This window comes from Phycodurus eques, chromosome 1 (assembly GCF_024500275.1).
Source record: "Phycodurus eques isolate BA_2022a chromosome 1, UOR_Pequ_1.1, whole genome shotgun sequence".
Taxonomy (NCBI): Eukaryota; Metazoa; Chordata; class Actinopteri; order Syngnathiformes; family Syngnathidae; genus Phycodurus; species Phycodurus eques.
In genome coordinates, this window is record NC_084525.1 from 24,669,604 (window position 1) to 24,697,587 (window position 27,984).

General features: G+C 42.0%; 1 protein-coding gene across 1 annotated transcript; it reads left to right on the forward strand.

Annotated features, from left to right (window-relative positions):
• Window positions 1-138: 138 nt before the first annotated feature.
• cdk16 (cyclin dependent kinase 16) lies at window positions 139-27,477 on the forward strand. Its single transcript, XM_061684669.1, is given in 18 exon segments — window positions 139-263; window positions 8,386-8,556; window positions 10,653-10,799; window positions 14,177-14,295; window positions 14,827-14,955; window positions 15,028-15,084; window positions 15,170-15,284; window positions 15,777-15,871; window positions 15,948-15,980; window positions 15,982-16,011; window positions 17,498-17,621; window positions 17,985-18,105; window positions 18,227-18,324; window positions 18,408-18,513; window positions 18,693-18,735; window positions 18,822-18,912; window positions 21,551-21,616; window positions 24,121-27,477. Coding segments are annotated over 17 exon segments (1,530 nt in total). The 5' UTR covers window positions 139-263; window positions 8,386-8,438; the 3' UTR covers window positions 24,159-27,477.
• The last annotated feature ends 507 nt before the right edge of the window (window positions 27,478-27,984 follow it).

Consider the following 27,984-nt stretch of genomic DNA (forward strand, 5'->3'; position numbering starts at 1 on the left):
CTGTTGGAACTGCAGTACAGCACGTGAAAGAGAAGACAAGTGAGAGGGATCGTAACATTAAAAAAGAGGCGTACCCGAGACGATTGAGACAATGCGCGCGCACAAGACGAGGCATTACGTCACTGATGTGTGGGGGGTGTGACGTCACTGATGTGCGAAGGAGCAACATGGCGGCAGATTACTGGGAGCAAGAAAAATCCTCCACACTGTCACGCTGAATCGAGCCAAAGACAAGCCGGCCGACGCCGGGACTAGGCCTCCCGGTGAGTTCGCATTACCGTAAGGAGGAGGAAGACGCGATGTCAGCCGAGCGGCGCCGGCGGGCAGCTCGGCGATCACCCTGCTCCGCCTTCATTTAGAAGGCTTGAGGTGCAGCAAATAGACGGTACCCACCCATCCCGTCGCGCTTGCTACCGAAACCACAGTATAGTCGTGTTTCGGCCGGGAAGTGAGAGGACCCCGTCGCATTGCTAACGGCTAACTACTACAACAAACTGACTGTTTCAAATCACTCCAAAGCTACTATATAATGAATTGGCCATTTTGTAGTGCTGTGCGAATGTGGAGTGAGCACAAGTTTCCCCTTAATGTGTCCCACAATGGATTTTGGAAAGTAGTGAGCAGCCACGCTCACGAGATGATCAAATATATCCCAAGAGGCATTGCGCCCGTGCGCCGAGCTTCTTCTTTTCCTTTCGGCTTGTACCGTTAGGGGTCGCCACGGCGCGTCATCCTTTTCCATGTAAGCCTATCTACTGCACACCAACTGCCCTCATGTCTTCCTTCAGTACATCTATCAACCTTCTCTTTGGTCTTCCTCGAGCTCTCTTGTCTGGCACCTCCATCCTCATCATCCTTCTCCCAATATACTCACTATCTCTGCTCTGGATGTGTCCAAACCATCGAAGTCTGCTCTCTTTAACGTTGTCTCCAAAACATCTAACCATGGATGTCCCTCTGATGAACTTATTTCTATTCCTATCCAACCTGGTCACACCTAGAGAGATCCTCAACATCTTCATTTCTGCCACCTTCAGCTCTGCTTCCTGTTGACTCTTCAGTGCCATTGTCTCTAATCATCTTGGCTGGCCTCACCACTGTCTAATAAACTTTGCCCTTCATCCTAGGAGAGACTCTTCTGCCACATAACACACCTCACACCTTCCGCCACCCGTTCCAACTTGCTTGGACCTGTTTCTTGACCTCTGTACAACACTCACCATTCTGGACTGTTGACTCAAAGTCATCCACCCTCTTAATTTCTTCTCCTTGTAGCCTCAATCTCCCCCCCTCCACCCCTCTCATTCATGCACATATATTCTGTCTTACTTTGTCTCATCTTCATTTCTCTCCTTTCCAGCGCATGCCTCCACCTTTCCAAATGTTCCTCCACATGCTCCCTGCTTTCACTGCAGATCACAATGTCATCTGCGAAAATCATGGTCCAGTCTAACCTCATCTGTCGGCCTAGTTATCACCACTAAAGACAGGAAGGGGATCAGGGCTAGTAACGGCAGGTCTTTTGAGTGTACTGAATCAGTTTGTTCAAAAGATTCGTTCAAAAGATTCATTCACTGAATCGTACAGTTCTTTTTCACAGAATCATTCAAGTGCTTCCTCATTCAATTCATGGTTCAGTCCTGTGGTTCACGTTCCCTCGACACGTTCACCGAAGGACTATGTATTGTTGTTGTCATGTAAACTAGGAAAACCGGGGAGATGAGATTTAAAAAAAAAAAAAAAACTCAAGCTATCACCTACCTGTCTCTTTCTCAGCAAGCTCTCGAACACCCGACCTTCTGTTGTGACTCGTGAACATCCGTGCGGCGAGCTCAGCGACCGCACATATCCTTCTGCATCCGCTTTTACGTCCACACAGTCTCCGCCGGCCAGCGAGACTTATTTGCATTCCACTGCGGTGGACAGAGTCGTTAACACCAGCACCTGGGCTTCCTGCTCACCCACCTTACTGTTATTCTCATCAGAGAGCGTCTTTGAGTGTGTTGAGAAGCGCTATATAAGTTTAATGGATTAATATTGTTATCATTAAACAAAAAGCTTTAATACTTGCATTTGAGACAGAGGAGATATGTATGTTTACATATATACATTTATTATTAATTAAAATGTATTTTAAATATGATACATCAACCATTGGCTTGGAGAAACTTATGCTAGTGAAAGCTATGCTGGTGAGGACGAACGGTTAAAATCACTCAAGAGTACATTCACTGATAATATGCCGTTCGTTGCGGGAACAAATCTTTCATCATACTATTTCGCAGTGAACTTCTGCATCAGTCTCTCATGGCAGGACACTTAACTGCATACATACACTATATCGCCAAAAGTATTCGCTCACCAGTTCTCCTTTGGTGCAGCTGAACTCAACAGAAAAAAAAAATCCCAGTGTTGTGAATCACTTTCCTGTTTATTTATAATATTTATTTATACAATTACGTACATGGTGGATGGTTAGGACATCTGCCTCACAGTTCTGAGGACCGGGGTGCAAATCCCAGCCTCTGTTTTGTGGTATTTGCATGTTCTCCCCGTGCCTCCGTGGGTTTTCTCCAGGTACTCCGGTTTCCTCCCACATCCCAAAAACATGCGTGGTCGGTTGATTAAAGACTCTAAATTGCCCGTAGGCGTGTATGTGAGTGTGAATTGTTGTTTGTTTCTATGTGCCCTGCGATTGGCTGGCGACCAGTTCAGGGTGTACCCAACCTCTCGCCCGAAGATAGCTGGGATAGACTCCAGCACGCCCGCGACTCTAGTGAGGATAAGCGGTGTTGAAAATGGATGGATGGATATATTCCCTTGTAGGCCTGATTGACCTCAAACACACGTCTCTCAAATCAACAAATAAAGTGTGTGTAAATGTCTGTTGTTAAATGAGTTTTGTTGCACTGAAATGCAAACAATAAGAAAACAACACTCGACAAACAAGTTTTGATATAAAAGTATAATTTAATTGTAAATCTGTATTACTGTAATCTTAAACAATACCAATTGTAATAGAGAATAATGTTTGCGTAAATATGTATTATTGATATTTAAAATTTCTTATCTTTTCAAATAAGCCTCCCCCCCCCCTGAAACTCCCTGCTGCTGCCGCTTTAGCTTGCCTTGCACTGGCGAATCTAACTCGCGTGTCGGTCTTTTGTCCTCGCATGACTTCTTGTGTTGTCTGTTAAGATTATGGCGATACCGTCCGACCCAAGACCCGTGTGTGCTTGTTTTTATGTGCTTGACTGACTCAACATTAGCGGTTAACTTGAAGAAACGACTGCCAGGGAAAGCTATCCCCAAACGTTACTTATTAAATCACTTATGAGTATGTTCACTGCGCAATATGTCGTTCCTTTTGTGAATAAATTACTCATCGTACTCGTTCGCAATGAACTTCCACAAGTCACTCATGGCAGAACACGTCACTCTATACGTACTAGTACATCTCTCCTTAGCAGATCACGAATGAAGACATTCAATGAACAAATCACTTCTGGCTACCAGTACATTCAGTTCAACAATACATTAAGTTCACTTGTACATTCAGTTCATCCCTCCGATGCCTGTGCGGTGCTGCCTCAGCTGGCTTCTCATTAGTCACTCGCCAAAGTGAGTGATAACACTGGCGACTTGCAAATCACATCACATGGCAGTACGTTTAGTGAAGTCCCGCCCCCGCTTGCACGACGGCTGCTCATTGGTCATTTGCCGAAGATTCAGGAGTGACAGAACACTACAGCATTTCCATTTCCGCTCCCAGCCGACTTGCTCACGGCCAAGCTCAAAGAACGAATCATTTCATGAAGTAATTCAGTTCACAAAAAAGATTCGTTCTTTTGAACGAAACGTTTGTGGAAGAAACATCACTACTCAGGGCTGATATGCAGTCCCACATCTACCTTAAACTCCTCTGTCACCCCTCCAGCACATCCCACCACTGTTCTGCTCCCCTCATACATGTTCTGTACTTTTCTAACATACTTTTCTGCCACGCCAGACTTCCCCATGCAGTACCACAATTCCTTTGTGGTTACCCTGTCACAGGCTTTCTCTAGATCTACAAAGACACACTTGGAAAGGCCCTCAATGAATTTTATGGAAAAAAGCGTTCTTTAAAAAAATTATATATCTATTGATTTTTGGAAATTTTAAACATATAATAGAGGAGACGTGGCCAGCGACCACGCTCAGAGTGATCCCTAGATACATTAAAAAATATATATTTATTAATATGTTTCCTCTACCGTAACGGGAGCAGTTTTAAGTTGTAATAATATCATTCATCATGAGATAGCAGACATTGCTTACTATAGTGCCAGATCCTCTCTATCAGAGAAGAAGATTGATGGCGCCTTGATAAAAATCAGCAGGAAGAGAGAGTAATGACGCAATGTCAAAAAGCTGCGGTGAGAAAATCCTGGTCCCATGTGGCCCACTGGTCGCGCTGACCAAAAATTTGTCAGCCCCCCACATCATTTAAATTGCCCCTCCCTGATGTACACCCTCAAGGCAAATATCATCTGTGGTACTCTTCCTAGGCATGAAACCATACTGTTGCTCAAAAAACTTATGTCCTGAGTTTAGCATGCACTACTCTTTCCCATAACTTTATTGTGTGGCTCATCAGCTTTATTCCTGTATAGTTCCCACAACTCTGCACATCACCCTTGATCTTAAAAATGGGCACCATCACCCTTTTCCTCTATTCCTGCAGCATCTTTTCATCATCTAGAATTCTATTGAATAACATGGTCAAAAAGTCCACAGCCACCTCTCCTAGATGTTTATTTAAATGATCCCCATTAGCTTGTGCCGTTGCAGTTTGCTAATATTCCTGGGGTCTACAGATCCTTCCATACCTCCACAGGTATGTCATCAGGACAAACTTTTATTGTTCATCCTTTTGTGCATTTATCACATCTCCATTACCCTCACTGGTACTTCCTGGTCCGCCACAGGGGCATCTTCTACTCTTTCTTCTCTCTCATTTTCCTCATTCATCAACTCCTAAAAGTATTCTCTCCATCTATCCAGCACACTACTGACACCTGTCAACACATTTCCATCTCTGTCCTTAATCACCCTAACCTGCTGTGCATCCTTCCCATCTATATCCCTCTGGCCAACCTGGATAGATCTTTCTCTCCTTCTTTACTGTTCAATACATGTCATCATATGCCTCTTGTTGGCATTTGCCACCTCTACTTCGCCCTATCTTGCATCTGTGCATTGTCTCCTTTCCCCAATCCTCTCAGTGTCCTTCTTCTTCTTAGCTAACCTCTTGTATGATTTCCTGTATTTTAAGGTTCCACTACAAAGACTCATCCTCCCCTTTCCTACCAGAAGACACACCAAGGAATCTCATGCCTGTCTCTCTGATCACCTTGGCTGTAGTGGTCCAGTCTTCTGGAAGCACCTCCTGTCCACCGAGAGCCTGTCTCACCTGTTCTCGAAAAGCTACACAACACTCTTTCTTTCTCAGCGTCCACCACATGGTCCTCTGCTCTGCATTTGTGTTCTTAATCTTCCTCCCCACAACTAGAGTCATTTTACACACCACCATCCTATGCTGTCTAGCAACACTCTCCTCTATTACTACCTTACAGTCAGTAACCTCTTTCGATTGCATCGTCTGCAGAAAATGTAATCCACCTCCGCTCTTGTAGGTCACCCTATGTTCCTGCCTCTTCTGGAAGAAAGTGTTTGCTACAGCTATTTCCATCCTTTTGGCAAAGTCTACCACCATCTGTCCCTCCAAGTTCCTTTCCTGGATGCCAAACTTACTGTAGCGTATACAGGTTAAATACTAATTTAATTAATTTAAAATTTTAAAAAATAAAATAAAATGTGAGCGTGTAGTGACAATGCATATAGCTGGGAATTCCTGGTCTCGTTAATTTAAACCCAAATATGGACTAATCTGTACTTTTAGTACACCGCAATGTTGGATTTACGTGTCTTGAACACGATTGAGGCAGGCAGGTTGAGGTTCCGGGTGTTCGGCCGGCCCGGTCTGCAGGGGGAAGAGTGGATTTGGCGGAAAGGAGGTAGAAAAGGAAAAAGGGAGCACAAAAAGCTCCCAGCTCTGCATTCAGGGATTGTCTGATGTGTCCTCGTCACCTTGTGGTGGGGTGGGCATCCTGGCAGTCTTCGGCAAGTTGGTCGGACGAGACGAGCTGACCCCGAGAGAGCGTGGCTCTGGCCTTTATCTCAGGCTATCTCACCTGAGTGTTACTTTTCCATTTTAGGATCATGTCGTGGTTTAAACCCAGTGGAATAAAATATAAATTAATGGATTTAAGATAACAAGACCATTTTCCTGCTTTGCATTGTCCTACGCTCATCCTCTTTAATCCCTGTAACAAATGTTTCAAATGTTATCTGATTGTTGAGAACACTGTAATATTTGGAATGTGGCATTTGTGTTGTGGGGTGAAACATTTAATCCGGTTCAGTTGACAACAAATTTAGTGGCGTTCATGTAAAGTTCTTAATATTAGATCCCAGTCAAGTCAGGTAAAGACTGTGGTTAGTGAACCCGCGTCTGCAGTGAGGTTCCGCCGCCTGTGGGTTTCGCAAGTACTCTGTCCATTGTCCAGTGGCAAGTGGCGCGGTACACAGCAGGGCGGAGATGGCTCTCCGGGCAGGCTGGTGGTGGAAGTTGATTAATTTAGCGCTCTGGTGCAAAAGTGTCTTTTGTCTCCGTTTTGATGCTCCTGGCTTGTAATTAATTCACTTAGCATCTGTATGCAAAGTTGAATCTCCCCACTCCGTGGTCGTCTACCTTGGCGGGGAGAGTGGCGATAGCCCGAGACTGGCGTGGTGGGTGTCTTCTTTTAATGTTGTGTCCGCTACACTTACCCATCAAGGCTTCAGCACCCTTTTCCTTCATCAATAGTTTATATTTTTACAATCTGCACCAATCAAGACTCTCTCTCTCTCTGCATGGGATGCTCATAACTACTTCGTCTCGCTCTTTCCAGAGTTTGTCTTTCGCCTCGAGGTCACATCCTACCTGTGTGACCTAATCACTAATTACATTAAACATACCACCTTCAATTTCCTGCCTCATCACTCGATCTGACACTCTTTTCATCTCCAGGACATACTTAACTAACTCTTCCTTTAAAATAATCACTACTCCATTTCTCTTTACACCCGAACCATGACCAATCCGGTGTGGAATTCTTTGGATGAACGCTCGTATTTCTTTCACAAAGTTTTAAGTCAGAGGCCCTTCCCGATACAACCCTCTGCATTTATCTGGGTTTGGGACCGGCCTAGAGTTTGTCTTGTCTCCCCCCCCAGATTAGGACAGATTATATAAAGTGAAACATTATAAACCCATCAAGGTTTTCTCTTGATTCAAATATTTGGGATTCCATATTGATCGGGAGCTTTCATTCAAATCACTCATTTTGAAACTGACCCAAAAACTTGATGTGAAGTTTTTTTTTGTTTTTTAATCGCAATAAATTCTGATGTTCTCTCAGAGTGCGGAAGCCAATGGTATCTGCAGCATTCTTGCCTGTAATTGGATATAGTTATGTAATCTATAGCTATACAAATGAGTGCTTCGACTAAATGTCTTCAGTCCGTGGACTGTGTCTTAACTGGTTGCAGGCAACTGACACATCATTGTGATCTGTATGTGAATTCTGGTTGGCCCTCTCTGAGTAAACACACACTAGTTACATGTTATCGTGCTACATGTTAGCATACCAAATGCTAGCATTTTAGCAGTTCTCTTAAGAAATAGGACCTCAGTACAAGGCAAGACGTAAAGGCCTGATCTATCTGTACCTTACTCCTTACTCGGGGTTAACAAGTACTGATACAAAGTATCGATATCAGGGCGATACCGGCCTTATTTCAAGGTATCAGGTACTCATGAAGGCTGCTGATACCAGCCAGCGTTATTTAAGGTTAAAAAATAAATCTGACATTGAGTAAATCCTCCTTGCCATTAGTTGGCGCTACACTGCAGCAGTTTGACACATCAGTGAATCATCATGAGCGTCAGAAAGAAGGAAAAGTCTTTTAACAATTATCTGTCGTTGTGTTGATTGAAAGTTGATGCATACAAATTACTAAGAGTACTCAAGAGTGAATACTCATACTGGCATCAGTCAAAAAAAAGTGGTATTGAACATCCCTAGTCCTTACCTTACTTGTTACTTCGGTTGCTATGATGCTATTTCTTGGCATATGATCTGTTATCATATTAGCATTTTATAAATTTTCCATACAAATATCTGAATACAAAGCAACTTATAAAACCGTTATCAATCGGCCTTAGCGCTTTAATTACTCAAATTCCTATCATGCTACATGTTAGCATACCTTGATGAGACACTGACTTCCTGTGCACAGGTGCGTCGTCCACGCTGGCTGCCCCACCCCCCTCAGCATCGCGGCCCCCCCTGATGGAGAGGATGAGGAAGATCAAGCGGCAGCTGTCTCTCACCCTGGGGAGGGGAGGGGCTGGGGGAGGAGAGCGGACGCTGAGCGACCACCAGGAAATCACATCACATAGTGACTCAGGTAATATTCGTTCGTAATCATAACTCTTTGCTTTCCCAATAACAACACTTATTCCATATTTCTGCTAATTTTTTTCCATTCCATTTTCTGAGCCGCTTCTCCTCACTAGGGTCACGGGCGTGCTGGAGCCTATCCCAGCTGTCATCGGGGAGGAGGCGGGGTACACCCTGAACTGGTTGCCAGCCAATCGCAGGGCACATAGAAACAAACAACCATTCGCACTCACAGTCATGCCTACTGGGCAATTTAGAGTCTCCAATTAATACATGTTTTTGGGATGTGGGAGGAAACCGGAGTGCCCGGAGAAAACCCATGCAGGCACGGGGAGAACATGCAAACTCTACACAGGCGGGGCCGGGGATTGAACCCTGGTCCTCAGAACTGTGAGGCTGACGCTCTAACCAGTCGTCCACCGTGCCGCCGTTCTGCTAATTTATTAACAGTTAAAATCTGACTAACTCCGCTGCTCCCTGTACATAGAGCATGATTCCACAATCCCTTACTGCTATTTGCACTGTGTGATTTAGTCAAGTTTAGTAAAGTTTTTCACCCATCCATCCATTTTCTGAGCCGCTTCTCCTCACTAGGGTCGCGGGCATGCTGGAGCCTATCCCAGCTATCATCGGGCAGGAGGCTGGGTACACCCTGAACTGGTTGCCAGCCAATCGCAGGGCACATATAAACAAACAACCACTCGCACTCACATTCACACCTACTAGCGATTTAGAGTCGTCAATTAACCTACCATGCATGTTTTTGGGATGTGGGAGGAAACCGGAGTGCCCGGAGAAAACCCACACAGGCACGGGGAGAACATGCAAACTCCACTCATGCAGGGCCGGGGATCGAACCCCGGACCTCAGAACTGTGAGGCAGACGCTCTAACCAGTCATTCACCGTCCCGCCTAGTAAAGTTTTTATGTTATCTAATTTTCTGTTCTATTTTTTTTATTACCGTAATTTCTTGTGTATAATGCGCAATTTCTTCCCCGAAAAAAATGTCAAAAGTCAATTGTGCGCATTATACATGGGTATAGGGGGAAATGAAAAAGACTGTCCCGTTTTTTAAATGTATGCCGCTATCTAAAGGTTATGAAAAGTCTGCACACTTTTATTGGAATATACCACCGCACCCTAGAGCAGTGATTTCCAACCTTTATGGAGCTAAGGCACATATTTTACAATTGAAAAATCTCATGGCACACCCAAAAATAAAAATGTCACAAAAAGTGGATACATTAATTGCTGTACGTACTTCCTGTCATCTAATAGAAGAGCATTCATTTGTGCTGTCTGTCACTATGCCTCACTGGCATAAATAGATGATAGATGATAGAAATAAATAATTTCTTGAGCAATTAAGTAACATTTTATAATCTCCCACGGCACACCTGAAGAGCGCTGACGGCACACTAGTTGGGAATCACTGTCCTAGAGGTTCTGAAAAAGTAGTACACTTTCATTCTAGTATGCCACCGAGAGGTTATGAAAAAGGTTTAGCCTACGCTTAAATTCCAATGTGACATGGGGTACATATGACTGCATATATGTGCTAAATTGACATACCCAGGCAGAATTTGTTAATTTTTTTATTTATTATTTTTTTTTAACTACGACTGATGACTGAACAACAACCATCATTTTTCTTTATGGTTATGTTTTGCTTAATGGCAATGCTTTTCTGAAATGCTTGACAGTTTAATTTGAATCCCATTAAATTAAATTGCATTTACTGAATAAAAGTAGGGCTGTGAATTTCAAAATAAGAGCAGGTAAATAAAAAGAGAGTTTTATGTGTTCTAATAAAGCGCTTAACTTCAGAATAGTTCGTTGGAAAACAAACAAAATACAGATAATACTTCATGTTTTGATCATATGGGTAGAAGCAAAATCATGCATTGTAAAAATGCATTATACATAGGTAGAAGGGTTTTCCATAATTTTGAGGTCAACTGTGGGTGCGTATTACACATGGGTGCACATTATATACGAGAAATTACGGTATTGAAACACAAGCGTGGCGTTGCACCTCAGTTTCGTTGTATCTGCACCATACAATGACAATAGTCTTTCTATTCTATTCTTTTCCATTCCAGAGGCTGGCGCCCTTCGTCCTTCTTCGGGGGGAGTGAAAGTCAGAGGGTCGTCTTCATCAGTTCAGTCTCTTTTTCAGTCGTATAGCCGCCGGCCTCGAGGTCTGGGACGCAGTCTGAGCTCGTACTTGAACCACAGCAGCAGACTCGGTAGGTCTTGAGTGTGCCACATTAGGGCTGCGCGATATGGCTTTAAAATAAAATCTCTCATATTTTTATAGAAACAGCGTATGAAAGTCAACTCTTTTTATTTATTAATTTTTTTTAATTTTTTTATTTTTTTTATTTTTCCTGATGCTGTCTGCAGCCAGGTCGGCATTGAAAATTTGAATCTGTTCTCGGTTGCCCTACCCGGATAAATAAAGGTTAAATAAAACAAATAAAAATGCCAAACAAACTTTACCCCCCAGAAATAATTTCCCCAGCGTTAACTTTCATCAGGAAGTGGCCCAAGAGCTCAGAGACAGAACTGTGGCAAGGTTCCTAAGAGCACAATGGCCACCATAATCCTTAAATGGAAGACCTTTGGGACGACCAGAACCTTTCCTAGACCTGGCCGTCCGGCCAAACTGAGCAATCAGGGAGAAGAGCCTTGGTGAGAGAGGTAAAGAAGAACCCAAAGATCACTGTGGCTGAGCTCCAGAGATGCAGTCGGGAGATGGGAGAAAGTTCTAGAAAGTCAACCGTCACTGCAGCCCTCCACCAGTCGGGGCTTTATGGCAGAGTGGCCCGACGGAAGCCTCTCCTCAGTGCAAGACACATGAAAGCCCGTATGGAGTTTGCTAAAAAACACCTGAAGGACTCCAAGATGGTGAGAAATAAGATTCTCTGGTCTGATGAGACCAAGGTAGAAATTGTTAGCCTTAATTATAAGTGGCATGTGTGGAGCAGACCAGGCACTGCTCATCACCTGTCCAATACAGTCCCAACAGTGAAGCATGGTGGTGGCAGCATCATGCTGTGGGGGGTGTTTTTCAGCTGCAGGGACAGGAAGACTGGTTGCAATCGAAGGAAAGATGAATGCGGCCAAGTACAAGGATATCCTGAACGGAAATCTTCTCCAGAGTGCTCTGGACCTCACACTGGGCTTCACCTTCCAACAAGACAATGACCCTAAGCACACAGTTAAAATAATGAAGGATTCGCTTCAGAACAACTCCATGACTGTTGTTGAATGGCGCAGCCAGAGCCCTGACTTAAACCCAATAGAGCATCTCTGGAGAGACCTGAAAATGGCTGTCCACCAACGTTCACCATCCAACCTGACAGAACTGGAGAGGCTCTGCAAGTAGGAATGGGAGATGATCAACAACTGGTTGCATCATTCCCAAAAAGACTCAGGGCTGTATTAGTTCAACGGCGTGCTTCTACTAAATACTGAGCAAAGGGTCTGAATACTTATGGCTGTGTGATATTTCAGTTTTTATTTTTTTAATAAATCTGCAAAAATGTCAACAATTCCTTTTTTTTTTCTGCCAATATGGGGTATACATTAATGAGGAAAAAATTTACATAAATGATTCTAGCAAATGGCTGCAATATAACAAATGGTGAAAAATTTAAGGGGGTCTGAATACTTTCCGTACCCACTGTAAATGGAAGTCAATGATGTTGAAAGGCAAAGACATGGTGCAATTTGACAGCTCATTTTACATTGTTAAATTGTTAAACATTTCAATTTGTCATTTATTATTATTCGTGTCTACATACAGTTTGACAAGACAGGCCAAGAAAAATTGCAAAGTGTAGTGACCAAATCGCTAAATTGGCAACATTTACTGCTTTTGTAAACTAGCTCCTCCATGTTGTTAGTGTAAGCAGTACATGTCAGCAGGGACGTGCATTGAATTACGGAAGCTGCTTAAAAAAATAGAAAGATGTCCTGAATAATAAACTTGAATTACCGTATTTTTACGACAATATGGCGCACCGTATTAGAAGGCTCAGTCTCAGTTACGGGGTCTATTTCTGTATTTAACACATACATAAGGCGCAACGTATTATTGGGCGCAGCCATGGTAAAACATAGGCTAGCTTAAAAGATACGGTAGCATGCATGCACACTAAAACAATGTTTTTAAAAAGGCAGCGGGAGCAAAACTGAGTTCGGTTGTACTTTATTGAAGTATTTAACAATGTACTCAGGTTATTTTTTGATCAATCCTCATCCACAAATCCATCAAAGTCCTCATGTTCTGTATCCGAAATGAACAGCTGGGCAAGTTCTCCATCAAACACGGCAGGTTCCCTCTCGTCATTGTCGGAGTCAGTCTCGTTGCCGGGGGGCTGTTCAGCAATGATGCCGGCTTTCGCGAAAGCTCTGACAAGTCAAAGCAGATACCTTAGTCCAAGCATCCACAATCCATTCATAAATGGTGGCGTAACTCGCCCGGCATTGCCTCCCACTCTTAGTAAAGCTGTGTTCGCCATCTGTCATCCATCTTTCCCATGCCATCTTTTCCTTGTAATCCGCCGTAAATTGCTGCGCCATGGTAGTCCTTGCCCAGATGGATAAATGGCGCCGTTTCATAAAACGAAAGCACCAAGACGGACCTCCTTGAAAATGTTAGATTTGTATTTCTTCTGCAAGCGTTATTGCCCTCATTCGAATGGTGACTGTAGAGACGCTTCTCCCGGCTGTTCTTTGCTCATTAATCCATTGCTCGAGTTGGTCTTCCAACTAGGGCCACCTCGCCTTGTTTCCGCGGAAACTCAGCTTCGTCTTCTTGACTTGGCGAATCTCGTTTTCCTGCTTCCTCCACTTGCGAACCATGGATTCATTGATCATGAATTCTCTCGCGGCTGCTCGATTCCCATGTTCCTCCGTGTAACTGACAGCTTGCAGTTTAAACTGTGCTTTGTAAGCGTGTCTCCTTGACACTCCTTGTCATACACTCCTTGAAGTCTCGGCGCCCTTTGCACAATGGTCATTGCATCGGACTATTGCAATCATTCAAACTGCTCTAGGTGCTAGAGTACTCTTTTTGCACAATTGTAAAAAAAATAAATAAATAAATAAAATGTACCGGCATTACCAGATAACTAACTAGCAACCCTTTACTGCTCAGTGACTGTTTTTTTTGTCACTGTCTTTATTTCTCAAGTGTTCTCTGTCAATTGACTGTCTTTTGTCGTACTAGAGCGGCTCCAACTACCGGAGACAAATTCCTTGTGTGTTTTTTAGACATACTTGGCAAATAAAGATGATTCTGATTCTTCGTAGGTGCCATTTTTGGGGGGGGGTCCTTAGTCAAACCGATGTTGTTTTGCACAATGCACACCCCGGCGCTATATACCTACTGGGGGCGTGGCTTTAGTGTCCTCCTTCACGCACCCGTCCCCCTTTACGTCCGCATGCTGTCCTCAGCCACATCTGCTTTTCCTCTGTATAAGGAGGGTGTCAGCAGGAAATGCTCCCAGTCAGTCAAGCGGTCAAAAAAAAAGTCAGGCGGAGCACTCATCACATTTATAGATGCGTCCTCGACGTGTGTCTTCACACTCCTCCCTGTTGTCTTGTGTCTGAGAAGAGATCGTTCACGAGGATGTCAAGATGAGCTCCGATGGCGAAAATGAGCCCACATCCTCCTCAGACGACATCCAGAGTCCAGTCCGAGTTCGGTTGAGGACCAAGAAGCTATCCACTGAGGTAAACAGACTTTTCAATAGCTGTTATGCAAATAGTTATCCGGCTGGAGTGCCCACCTGCCCATCCTTCCATCCCTTTTGTATAGCGCTTGCTTGTCTTCATTAGAGTAGCGGGTGTGCTGGAGTCTTTCCCACCTGACTTTGGGCAAGAGGCAAGGTACACCCTGGACTGGCTGCCAGCCAATGGCAGCGCAGATCTAGACAAACAAGCGTTCACACTCAGTTTAATTTGGCTTGGTGGAAAAATGCTTCCTCAAAAAGTTTCTTTCTCTGCTTCTTTCTCTTTAGACTCTGGGCTATTTAAAAACAAGTAGCCGCTCGCCTAGTTACAGTGCCCTAACTTTGCCCCCGGTCATGGTAACGAAAGCCCATTGGGCCAGTAGAAGAGGGTGGCAAGTGAAGAGAAGAAGCCAAATTTGCAATATACCTTTTTTTAAAAAAATATATATTTTATTTTTTTATTGTCAGTTGATGTTTTGAGCACCTGAAATACTGTATGAATACACACTGAACGCTTTTGTGTGTTTCTCAGGACATCAACAAACGTTTGTCATTGCCGGCGGACATTCGTCTTCCAGACGGCTACCTGGAGAAGTGCAGTGTGATTGGTCCAGCTCTGTTTGAACAGCCAATTAGCAGGCGACTGCGTAGAGTCTCGCTGGTATGCCTGTGTTGTGTTGCGTGACTGTGGAAGTTTGTGTTGTCGTCGTCGTTAATCTCCTTTTGTGTGCAGTCAGAGATTGGTTTCGGCAAACTGGAGACTTACATCAAACTAGACAAACTGGGAGAGGTCAGAACTACTACATGGCTCTCACTTATCAGCATGTCTGTCAGTCTATGACCCGTCTGCCTGTCTTTTACATGTGGGTGTCTAGGGCACCTATGCGACCGTCTACAAAGGTCGCAGTAAGCTGACAGACAACTTGGTGGCTTTGAAGGAAATTCGTCTGGAACATGAAGAAGGAGCTCCGTGTACAGCCATCAGAGAAGGTGCTTGTAGACATCCCATGTGTTGTATGCATATGCATTTGTGTTGTTTGTGAACTAAACCTTAAAACAAAATCCAATTTTTTTTTTGTTTTCACAAAAATCTGTTTTCTAATCTGAATCTACAGTGGGACAGAGCTCTGCCGCAAATAGTGAAAATCTGTGAATAATTAAAGCCCTCCCTAAAACGGCTTTGTAATTGCGTATAGAATCCACAGAATGGTGACAAAGCACTTCAAATTTAAAGGATCATAAAGCATTAACACCATTCATCGAGCACGTAGTCATGAATCCACGTTACATCAACGACTGTATTTGTAGTTAACTTTTTCAACACAAACAAACCATCTTCACATGAGGCTCCTCAATAGTGTTAACTAGCATACTAGCCTGAATAACATGCTTTTAAAAAGAATCAATTGGGGGAAAAAAGTCCTCCTCAATAAACTTGAATAAGCATTGAGTGACACATGTTGTGCTGTTTGTCTGCATCAGTGTCTCTGCTGAAGGACCTAAAACATGCTAACATCGTGACACTTCATGACATCATCCACACACAGAAGTCCCTCACACTGGTCTTCGAGTACCTGGTGAGACACAAACACATATTTGGGTCAATATTTTCACGTGGTTACATGCTTCAAACAGTCTATTTGTGTGTTTTAGGACAAAGATTTGAAACAGTACCTGGACGACTGCGGGCAACGTCATCCATGTGCACAATGTTCAAGTGCGTCGTTGTCTTATTCATCGTTACCGTAGGGCTGGGCAATATGGCTGAAAAATGTATCACAATAGAAGTATTTCATATCAGTTGCTATCGATAATTATTGTTGTTTTTTTACTTTTCAAAATAAGGACCCAGAGAGAAAAGGCTCAGTTTCGATAATGTTATTTTAAAATGTAATCTTTAACCTCCACCAGGTCTAGTGCCCTCCAGAACTGGGCTGGTTTTATGATACCAAATGGATTATTTTAATAATATTTTTTTAAATCAGTTAAATTGACAGTAAAATATACAGATTTCAGTTGACTTTTATTTTGAAATACAACACCAACTCTGTATGGAGTTTCTTTCAGTGGAGTCCTGCGGTGGTCGAGTGTCCCCCAGAACTGGTCTGGTTTTGCGATACCCAAGAGATTATTTTCATAATTTTTTGAAGTTGGGTATAATTGCAATCATTTATGAAGAATTCAAATAAACTATTATTTAAATGCAACTTCAGATTGAATTAACCTTCCTGGGTGCATTCCTGGGACAGTCTACTTTCTTTCAGAAGTGGACTCGTTGCGTGATAACAGATTAATCCGATTATTTCATATAATTTAAAATCCAAAGCATTGATGTGCAAGTATTCTGTGTTAAGCTTTTATTTTGAAGGTACCCCCCTAGTAGCGCGTTGGTGGCATGTTAACAATTCTTACAAAGTATGAATGAACAATGGTGGTGACGGCTGGCTCGACACTAGTCAGATGTTGATGCCTGTGGCTTGACGCTGCTGTACTCTAATGGACGAGAGCGGCTGAGATGGTTTAAAAAAAAAAAAAAAAAAAAAAAAAAAAGGTCATATTGCCAGACTTTGCAGGGACAATAATCCTGCATAGTTGACAGATCACATTGGTCCTCTTACTCTTGTGGGACTTCAAATATCCATATCCACTGCCAAACTACTGATGTTACCTTCTCATGGCAACAATTTCGTCTTGTGCAGTCGCACTTTATTTCAGTGCGTGGCGTTCTTTTTTGTTTTTAAAGAAGTTCTGAGGCACAATGGTGAAACATTAAATCGCTACTATACATGTTACTCAACAGGTTATTTCCATGTTAGAAAAGAGCGTGTGAATTTAATGACTGAACCAAATTTGTTGAGCTGGCCCGTGATAGGTCGAAAGGCTGAGGGTAGATCTCAAGTCTCTTCCTAGCTTCTATATCCTCCATTTACAGTGACAGTCACCCAACAAAAAGAGAAATCAGATGAGCCCTAAAGCCCCTGTTGTAGCCTCCCGCAGAATGCCTTGTGGCGTCACCGGTGTGATTTTCTTCAAGATGTTTTTCTGTTGAACATTTTATTGAATGTATTTTCTGTTGATATTGATCACGTCTATTGCGATATATATTGATATTGATTTATTGCCCAGCCGTATGTTACCGTTTACACTTTGAACCCATGGAGGTGTTGACGTGATGGTTCCGTGCTGTTATTCCTCTCTCTCAGCTTTTCCTCTTCCAGTTACTGCGAGGTTTGGCCTACTGTCACCGCAGGAAAGTTCTCCATCGAGACCTCAAGCCCCAAAACCTGCTCATCAACGAGCGAGGAGAACTCAAACTGGCCGACTTTGGTGAGAACTTCTAGTCTTTGTCAGTGTGCTTCTCTAGTGGTTGTCCCTGTGGTTTTAGTATTTGTACATGAGGTTCTAGAGGTTGTCAATGTGCTTCTCATATTTGTCCATGTTGTAGGGTTTGTCCTTGGGCTTCTAGTGGTTTTCAATATGGTGCCAGTGTTTGTCCATGTGGTTGTAGATGTTCTCCATGTGGTTCTAGTTTTTGTCCATGCGGTTATAGTGGTTCTCCATATAGTTATAGTATACGTGGTTGTAGTTGTTAGTCCATGTTGTTCTAGTGTTTGTGTATGTGGATCATGTGGTTTTCCACTTGGTTTTACTGTGTGTGGTTCCAGTCATCCGTGTGATTTGGTGTTACAGGTCTGGCCCGAGCCAAATCGATCCCAACCAAGACATACTCTAACGAGGTGGTGACCCTTTGGTACCGCCCGCCAGACATTCTACTGGGAAGCACCGACTACTCCACACACATTGACATGTGGTTTGTTGCTGTGACAATGCACATTTGTCCGCATTTTTGTGGACCTTCCTCTTACCTGTGTGTGTGTGTGTGTGTGTGTGTGTGCGTGTGTGCGTGCGTGCGTACGTACGTGTCTGTGTAGGGGCGTAGGGTGTATCTTGTACGAGATGACGACAGGCCGGCCATTGTTTCCTGGTTCTACAGTGGAGGAGGAACTTCACTTCATCTTCAAGTTGTTGGGTCAGAACCCAACTTCTGATACACTTTGTCAGATCATGTGACACAAACATTTGTTGATTGTGCGTGTCTTTGCTCGCTCACAGGAACGCCAACTGAGGAGAGCTGGCCAGGAATCTGTTCCAACGAGGAATTTGTGGCAGTAAATTATCCTCAGTACCCCCCAGAGAACCTCGGCGACCACACACCCCGGTAACACAACTCCTACCTGATAAGCAACTGGGTTACTGTATGACTTATATAGTATACATGAGTATTTTCATTTTGTATTTGTGTGTATGTCTCTTTGTCCTGTTCAATAAGCAGCAGAAAGTGCATCAGCATCACTTAACCCCCAGCACTTTAATAACTGCTTGGGTGTTTGTTTTCAGGCTCAGCAGCAATGGCGTCCAACTGTTGTCAAGGTTCCTGCAGGTCCGTGAACGTCTCATGAACACGCACGCCACGATCATGTGTGTTGTATTAGTGTATTCCAGTATATGAGTGAACGTGTTGTATAGTTTGAAGGAAAGAAAAGGACTTCAGCAGCTGAGGCCATGACTCATTGTTACTTCAGTAACCTTGGAAAAAGAGTGTGCACACTTCCTGACAGTAAGTGCACACTATACATTCATACAAATCAGTCGCCAATTCAACGTTTTGAACTCAAAATAGGCCATTTACATAAATCCTATAGATCCAATGAGTTTTTCCCCGGGGGGGTCGCCGTCACTGACGTCATAGGCTTTTTCGTACTCCTTGAACGCTGGCAGCTAGAGCCATTCCACACATCCACCATCCACACACAGTTGTAATTTCTGAATATTACTCCGCGGCGGTCTAATATGCGGCCTGAGGTTCCGCCTGTGCGCTCGAAGTCACAGGAGTTGACGAGACTAGAGAAAAACGTCCCCCGCTTCTGCTGTTAATAAGTCACGGTACTTTTACTTCGTTACATTGATCTAAATGTCGCTCGCTACTTTTATTCATCAATTATTGCTTATTTATCAACTATTTTGTGCGTGAGACTACAACTTCGACTTATGCATCGGGCGCTGCTGCGTCATCCAATTTAAGCACTAGTGACGTTTAAGTCTAGTTCACCAATCAAACGACATAAGAAAGTCACATGACCTCACGTCTTACATTGGGCTTCCCGGACATAGGATATTCACACTAGATAAGCCTGCCCCACTGATGACCTTCCCACCAAGTTGGGAAGGTCGTTACCATGAAGGCAACGGCCCGCTACTCTTGTTTACATTTAGACGAACAAAAACAACAGCTTTCATGTATTGTAGTGTTGTCTGTCTGCCCAAATGTGGATATTTCAGCTCACTTATAACTTGAGAAAACACCGTGCAGTAAATTGCAGATGTTTTTTTGTAGTTTTGACTGTGCATACACACACAGTAACATCAGAATGTGTACATTCAAATGTAATTTAATTTATAATTGTAATTATTTTTATTTATTTATTTTTGAATTGGTGTTCATGCTGTGGTATGGTAAAAAAAAAATCAGAAGTTACTCACTATTTACTCAGTACTTGAGTAATAATTTCACTCTGTACTTTTTACTCTTACTCAAGGAATGTTTTAGAGGACTGCTATTGATTATACTTGAGTCACATTATTGTCAGGTAACAGTTCTCTTACTTGAGGACAATGTTTGGCTACTCTACCTACCTCTGGAACGGACATCCTATATTGCTATTCTTAGGTTTAAGCAACATTTCTGCTCATCAGATCAGACAGTGTGATATTTGTTGCGCTGGTATTCTGTATTTTTGCGTTGAGGTGCTGCAGGTCGTGGTCCCAGCGGAACCGCGAATCACACGTAACATCCACGACAAGAGCTGATCCGCTAGTACATTTTGTATTAATTAGGAAACGCAGCTACAATTATCTAATTAGTTTACTGATATTAATGTTAAATGTATTAAGAGACAGAGCACTGTTAAGGATTATGTCACAACACAGAATGAACTAACTTCAAATTCAGAGTTGGCCAATAAAAACAGAAAAATATTGTATTGTAATAAATATTGTGTTCCTGGAGGATGCATTTGGGATTAGCCTTTGAAGTTGGTAATAGTGAAAAATGAAGTGAAACAGACAATGATTTTAGTCAATTCTTTTCCAGAATGAGAGTGCTTAAAGAGGAGGATGCTATTCATGTGGCACAGCTTGAAGCAGGCATCAGGTGCAGGTGGAGATGGGCCTGGCTCAAGTTGGAGGCCAGAACAAAAAAGCAAAGAAATTAGGCTAAATGTCATTTTAATCTTAAATTTGTACATCAACATGTACTCGAGCGGTCTAAATAAGTTTTTCCGCGTGAAGAATTATTATTATTATTTTTGCCTTATTTTACTCTTTAGAGTCTTCCAGATTGCTTAAATCATGTTAAAATCAAAATAATTCTCTGCTGACAGAGACCCCCTCTAAAAATTTTTTTTTTTCTTGTCACCTTTTTCATGCCTTTGCATGTCTGTCCTATACAGCTACTATACAACTTTTATATGACTTACATGACTGCAAGTACACAACTACTTCTACTTGACTACTACTTCTACTATACAGCTCCTGCTTGACAATTACTACTACTCCTATAAAACTTCAACTGCTACATGACTACTACTACAACTGCACAGCCTCTATAACCACTACTACTACACAAAACTATTACTCCTGCATGATTACTACGCCACTTCTACAACTATCCAAATACTACTACACATATCTACTGCTACAGTACTACTATTGTGGCGTATAAAGCTGGAATTTTTATCCAGATGGTAACACGGCAGGCTAAGACGAGAGGCTTAAACATTGATGATGCGTACTCCGACGCTTGTAGCCTGATGCATTATAAAACCACCCAGTTACCGCGCAAGATACCTCAAGACACTGCAACTCTTTCCATTGTTGGATATCACGATGACAATGATGTTTATGCTTTGTGATTTGCATTTGCGGTCAACAGAAAGTTCTTCCCCAAACTCACCGTGCGGTAATTTCAAGGACACACACACGCATTGAAAACACACACAGGCTGAGCGCAGTTATTCATTAGAAAAGCCGCACCCCCACTCACCGTGGTGGAAAGCTTGTGCACTCTAAGCACGTACACATACTCACAGGCACGCAGCCTAGTCATGCAGAAGAAACAAAATGCTGTAGGGCTCCTATAACTACGACTAATAATACACATGGGAAGAGAGGATTTCTCACTCTGATGTTTTTTCCAGCGACGTCCATCTTTTCTCTGCCAGAGATTCAACTGGAACGAGAAACAATAAAATCAGCAGACCAAGGTAACACACACACACGCAAACACGTACACTTTGTGTACATCAGTGATTACAGTGGAACCTTAATTCTCGTCTGCGTTAAAGCTTAAATCTGGAGTTTGATCAAAATGTTGGCGAGAAATATACCATAGATCAGTGTTTCCCAACCTTTATTGAGCCAAGGAGCAATATTACATGAGAATAATCTTAATGGCAGACCACCAAATAATGTCACAAAAAGTATTTTCAATTGAAATAATGATGAACTCACTTATTATGTACTTATTCAGTGTGTGCGTGCCTTTACTCATTCTGTTGTATAAATGGAAACAGGTGGATAGACAGGTTCATTTCAACCCCAATTGCAATGAAGTTGGGACGTTGTGTTAAACATAAATAAAAACAGAAAACAATGATTTGCAAATCATGTTCCACCTACATTTAATTGAATACACTACAAAGACAATATATTTAATGTTCAAACTGATAAACTTCATTGTTTTTAGCAAATAATCATTAACTTAGAATTTTATGGCTGCAACGCGTTCCAAAAAAGCTGGGACAGGGTCATGTTTACCACTGTGTTACATCACCTTTTCTTTTTACAACATTCAATAAACGTTTGGGAACTGAGGACACTAATTGTTGAAGCTGTGTAGGTGGAATTCTTTCCCATTTTTGTTTGATGTACAGCTTCAGCTGTTCAAAACAGTCCGGGGTCTCCGTTGTCGTATTTTACGCTTCATAATGCGCCACACATTTTCAATGGGAGACAGGTCTGGACTGCAGGCAGGCCAGTCTAGTACCCGCACTCTTTTACTACGAAGCCACGCTGTTGTAACAAATGCAGAATCTGGTTTGGCATTGTCTTGCGGAAATAGGCAGGGGCGTCTATGAAAAAGACGTTGCTTGGATGGCAGCATATGTTTCTCCAAAACCTGTATGTACATTTCAGCATTAATAGTGCCGTCACAGATGTGTAAGTTACCCATCCCGTTGGCACTAACGCAGCCCCATACCATCACAGATGTCCATAACAGTCCGGATGGTTCTTTTCCTCTTTGGCCCGGAGGACACGACGTCCACAATTTCCAAAAACAATTTGAAATGTGGACTCGTCGGACCACAGAACACTTTTCCACTTAGCATCGTTCCATCTTAGATGAGCTCGGACCCAGAGGAGCCAGCGACATTTCTAGGTGTTGTTGATAAATGGCTTTTGCTTTGCATAGTAGAGTTTCAAGTTGCACTTACGGATGTAGCGCCAAACTGTATTTACCGACATTGATTTTCTGAAGTGTTTCTGAGCCCATGTGGCGATATCCTTTACACATTGATGTCGGTTTTTGATGCAGTGCCGCCTGAGGGATCGAAGGTCACAGACATTCAATGTTGGTTTTCGGCATTTTCGCTTACATGCAGTGATTTCTCCAGGTTCTCTGAACCTTTTGATGATATTATGGACCGTAGATGATGACATCCCTAAATTCCTTGCAATTGTATGTTGAGGATCATTGTCCTTAAACTGTTCGACTATTTTCTTACACACTTGATCACACAGAAGTGAAGCTTGCCCCATCTTTGCTTGTGAATGACTGGGAAATTCAGGGAAACTCCTTTTATCCCCAATGACGGCACCCACCTGTTCCCTATTAGCCTGTTCACCTGTGGGATGTTCCAAACAGGTGTTTGATGAGCATTCCCCAACTTTCTCACTTTTTTGCCACCTGTCCCTGTATATCAAGCAAGAATAATTCCACCTACAAAGCTTCAACAATTAGTGTCCTCAGTTCCCAAATGTTTATTGAATGTTGTAAAAAGAAAAGGTGATGTAACACAGTGATAAACATGACCCTGTCCCAGCTTTTTTGGAACGTGTTAAAGCCATAAAATTCTAAGTTAATGATTATTTGCTAAAAACAATAAACTTTATCAGTTTGAACATGAAATATCTTGTCTTTGTAGTGTATTCAATTAAATATAGATTGAACATGATTTGCAAATCATTGTATTCTAGTTTTATTTATGTTTAACACAGCGTCCCAACTTCATTGGAATAGGGGTTGTATGTACGTACCTACAACCATCTAGTGGAAGAACATTTCATGATTCCGCCTGTCAGGATACGTCACTGGCATACAAAAAAAAGAAAAGAAAAAAGATGCATTATTAAGTACAGTGAACCCCCGTTATTCACGGGGGATAGAGACCGAGCCCTGCCACGAATATCCAAAATCTGCCAAAAAAAAAATTTCATTGCATATAGATGCCACAGGATAGTGGCAAAGCTCTTGAAACAGAGAGAATCATACAAACAAAAAAGTTGCATGATTTCTCCAAGAGTTAAAATGTTGAGATTAATTTACACACAGACAAAAAATATGCCCAGTAGTGGATTGGATAATTTCTCGCGGCGCACCTGATGATTTCTCACGTGGTTGGGAATCACTCAAATATCTGTTAAGATGTTTAGTTTCTATTTAAAAATTAAGAAATTTAAAATCATGTTGTTTTTTTTCTTCCATCAGTAAACAGTCTGAGCAGGAGGCGGAGTCTCCTCTTCTGACATGGTCAGTGACGCAAACGTATGCATGCAGACGTCAGTGAATGAACGACCAATCGCGAGACAGGACATTGTTTCTATGGCAACAGGTCTTCCATTTTTACCAACATCACATCTGCTCTGCGGTTAGTTTAACGTTCTGTTCACCTCATTGATGACATCGTTGATGACATCACACGCTGTTCGGAGCGAATGGCCACGGCTGGAGCGACAATGTTTGCACAGGAAGAGTCACATGAAGGAAGCCATGTTTGTGCGTGCGACTGTAGAGCAACGTTTATGTTTATTATTGTAAATAATTACATGATACACTTGTCTGTCCTGTTCATAAGGGATGCCTCGAAAAGACCTCTTTGGTCTGCTCTGAGACTGTTTTTTGTTGTCACGGCAACTAAAGCCTTGTTCACAGCACCACCCGCAAGTCCATCAAACCAAACTGCTGACACATCCAGCTGGATTTGTCTTGGATGGATGTATGGCTCATGTCATATATGCTAGTACAGGGATGGGAAAACCTTTGAGCTCAAGGGCCACATTTGATTAGGTGTGTCTGTATCTGAGCAAACAAACAACGATGACAGTACCATTCACAAAATGTCTTGGGCAATTACACATTCCGATCCCATATCAGTAATCTTTTCAGGAACCGCAGTGGTACCACCCAAAGAAAATAAATATCTGATGTAGAAGCTTCTTTAAAACGTAAAATGCGACACCATGACCACTGATCATTAATCCTGGCTAACATTTCTGCATTCGTCACAACATGAGTAACAATTCTGGTTTACAATCATCAGGAGGTGACTACAGAGTCAATATCACCACAAGGTGCCTTTGAGACGTCCCCATTTCACCCTAGAAAATCAGATTTTCCATTGAACTTCATATTCATTGTATTCAGATGTTCTGCTATCAGAAATGCATATTGGCCAAGTTCCCACACTTTTAGAAATCAACTGCAAGCAGACAATGTACATGCAAACAGAAAAATATGGGAACTTGCTGACAGGACAACTTTTCATGAGCACACAGTGGACCTTCACTTGACGTGATTCAGTTAGCAAGCTGACTGTGTACTGTTTAACCAATATATTTAGAATTTCTGACAGGTTTTTATATCAATTGATATTTCATTTTGACAGAGTGGACATATTAAGCTTGACAACATCCAACTAGACAAATACTATGATGAAAATTCCAAAACATAGGTGTAAATATTTACTCTGCAAAGAGCCACTGTTTCAGCTTCAGCCATTGAAGAAAGACAAAATGTTGGTTGTAATGCCACTGAAAACATCGTAGGAGTTCTTAAAGGGACAGTTACCCCATAATGGCAGGGTGGACATTTCAGGGACACATGCAAAATGTCCATTATCATCCTGAAAATAGAATATTCCTGATCAAAATGACTCATTTGATCAAATAAATTGTTGTGGACAGTAAAACGATGTAATTTATTTTGATGATTTTGATGTAAACTACTTATTACACACACTGTGGATAGCAGAGGAGTGTGTGGGACATGCTAAAATCACGTACATCCGATGAAAATAAAATGGTATGAAATGAAGGAAACACATTTTAAGAGACTTTATTGTAATAGTATGCATACAAATGTTTGGCCACTATAAAAATCTGACCTCAGAGTTCTATTGTTATTATTATGATTCTGATAGGGGAGCAAGGGTACTTCATAGTGATAATGACCCTACTACTACTTTTCCCTTCCTGCATCAAAGGACAATTCTGGCAGCTGTGAGGACCCTAAATTTATCACAACAAAATCATATTTCCATATATGTGGAATTTCCTTTCAATCTACTCTCATCTTACGAAAGAAAGCACTTCCCAATGTTTTCCACACCTTTTTCCCAAAATGAACTCCACAACACACGCACCCAAATTGTCGTTGCCATTTTCAACAGAGGTAATCAGCGATCATACCTATTATGTGGCGCTTAGGAGGAGTTAAATCGAACCCGTGTATTAATTGATACTGAATACATTTTCCCCTATTTCCCCGGGGGTCTTGATAAAAGCTCCCTGACACTTTTAGGGAACGAGGCAGCGAACAAAAGATTGACTTGGTTGTTTCATTTCATGCTTGATAGGTGGCCAGGGACTCTAAACACACGCCTATTTGGATACAATACATGAAAAAGTCCCTTTTACATCATATGTGCCCTCTGAAACACACGGAAGAGCCCTCGTGGCTGTGCTGTGAACAGGTTTTAGTTCATTCGAGTTGGCCTGCATGCCGTTAAAGCTTCTTGATCAGGGCTGGGCAAACTTTTGTGCTCAAGGGCCACGTGTTGAAATGTATGTAAAATAGTTTATTTTAATAATAAAATACTAATTCATTCTCATTTTTTTAAATTTTATCATTCATAGCTAATTGTAATTAATTCAGCAATTATAAAATAAATTAAGTGTATATGTATAATAAATTAATATTTTATTATCAGCAATAATTACATTATTTAATGTGATAAATGTCAAAAAAATAATAATAGATTTTACAAACTGTTACATGAATGAAACAAATATTTTTAGACTCTTGTTTAATGTAAATGCTCAGTGGGGCAGATTAAATAACCACTGGTACTGTATGTACTTTGCCCATCCCTGTTCCAGATGGTTGACAGGGCGTCCCTAATCAACTGTCTCAAAGGCATTTGACGTAACTGACGACGTCGCACGTCTCCGATTGGTTGGCATCAGCAAGTCAACTCTGTCTGTCTCTTTCAAACGGTCCAATCAGCTCGCAGAATGTCCGACACCAACACTCGATTGCTGTGTTTGTTTGTATTTTAATGATTACGGTTATTTATATGGACTTGTAGCTTCAGGAAATGGGCTGTGTTTAATTGGTGCTGATCAGAAGGAATGCGTCCGCTCATGCTGAAAAAGATTTGACTTCACAAAAATGTGAAAGGGTAGCGATGCCACGTTGGGCTGAGCCAACTTGATCATGTGACTGTTGAATGTAGTAATGTTGCCTGAGTTTACATTTATTTTCATTTGTTATTGAGAAAAGCAGAGAAAACAGAATTGTTGGCAAACTTTTTTTCATTTGCACAAGACGGGAAACCTTTTATTTTGCAGTCTTATGTAATGTTTTACTCCTGTCAAGGACTTTCATTTTGATGTAATGTATTCAGATCCGATTCTGTTTTCTCTGCGTCTTCGGTAAACCAAAGCTCTCTGCAATATAGCGCAATGCATGATGGGACTCGTCGTTGTTCTTCCAGTGTCTTCTTCTCGTGTTGTACTCGCAATATATTTACATCACCAAATATTAAAAGTTTTTATTTATTCTCAATGCTGCAGCTCATTCTTGTTTGTTGTTGGGAGATCACGTCCAGAGGTGGCCAGGTTAATTTTCATGGGTTTAAATTGGCCAAAAGTGGCCACGATAGATTTTAAAGGTAGATTCCGATATAGAAGGTATATTATTGGTACTGTATATTTAAAGAACTGAAGTGGAAAATTACAAGACAAGACAAAGTCCACACCCTTGGCAATTTTTGACATTCGCATTAAAAATGCAAAAATGGTTCATAGAAATTAAGTGAACGCCAGCATAGAGCCCAGATGTTTTTTTGTTTTGTTTTTTGTTCCCCCCCCCCTCCATACCACCCCCCAATACTACTGTGTGTGGGTGTGTCTTTCGGCTTAATTCAACTTAGTGAAACCAGTTTATTTCCTTACATTGTGTTTTATTATGTTTATATATTGACATTTGAAAATACAATGCTATTTTCCTTTGTTGAAAACATGTTTCAAGGCTTTTGACTTCATTTCAATGGGGAGAATTGATTTGACATAT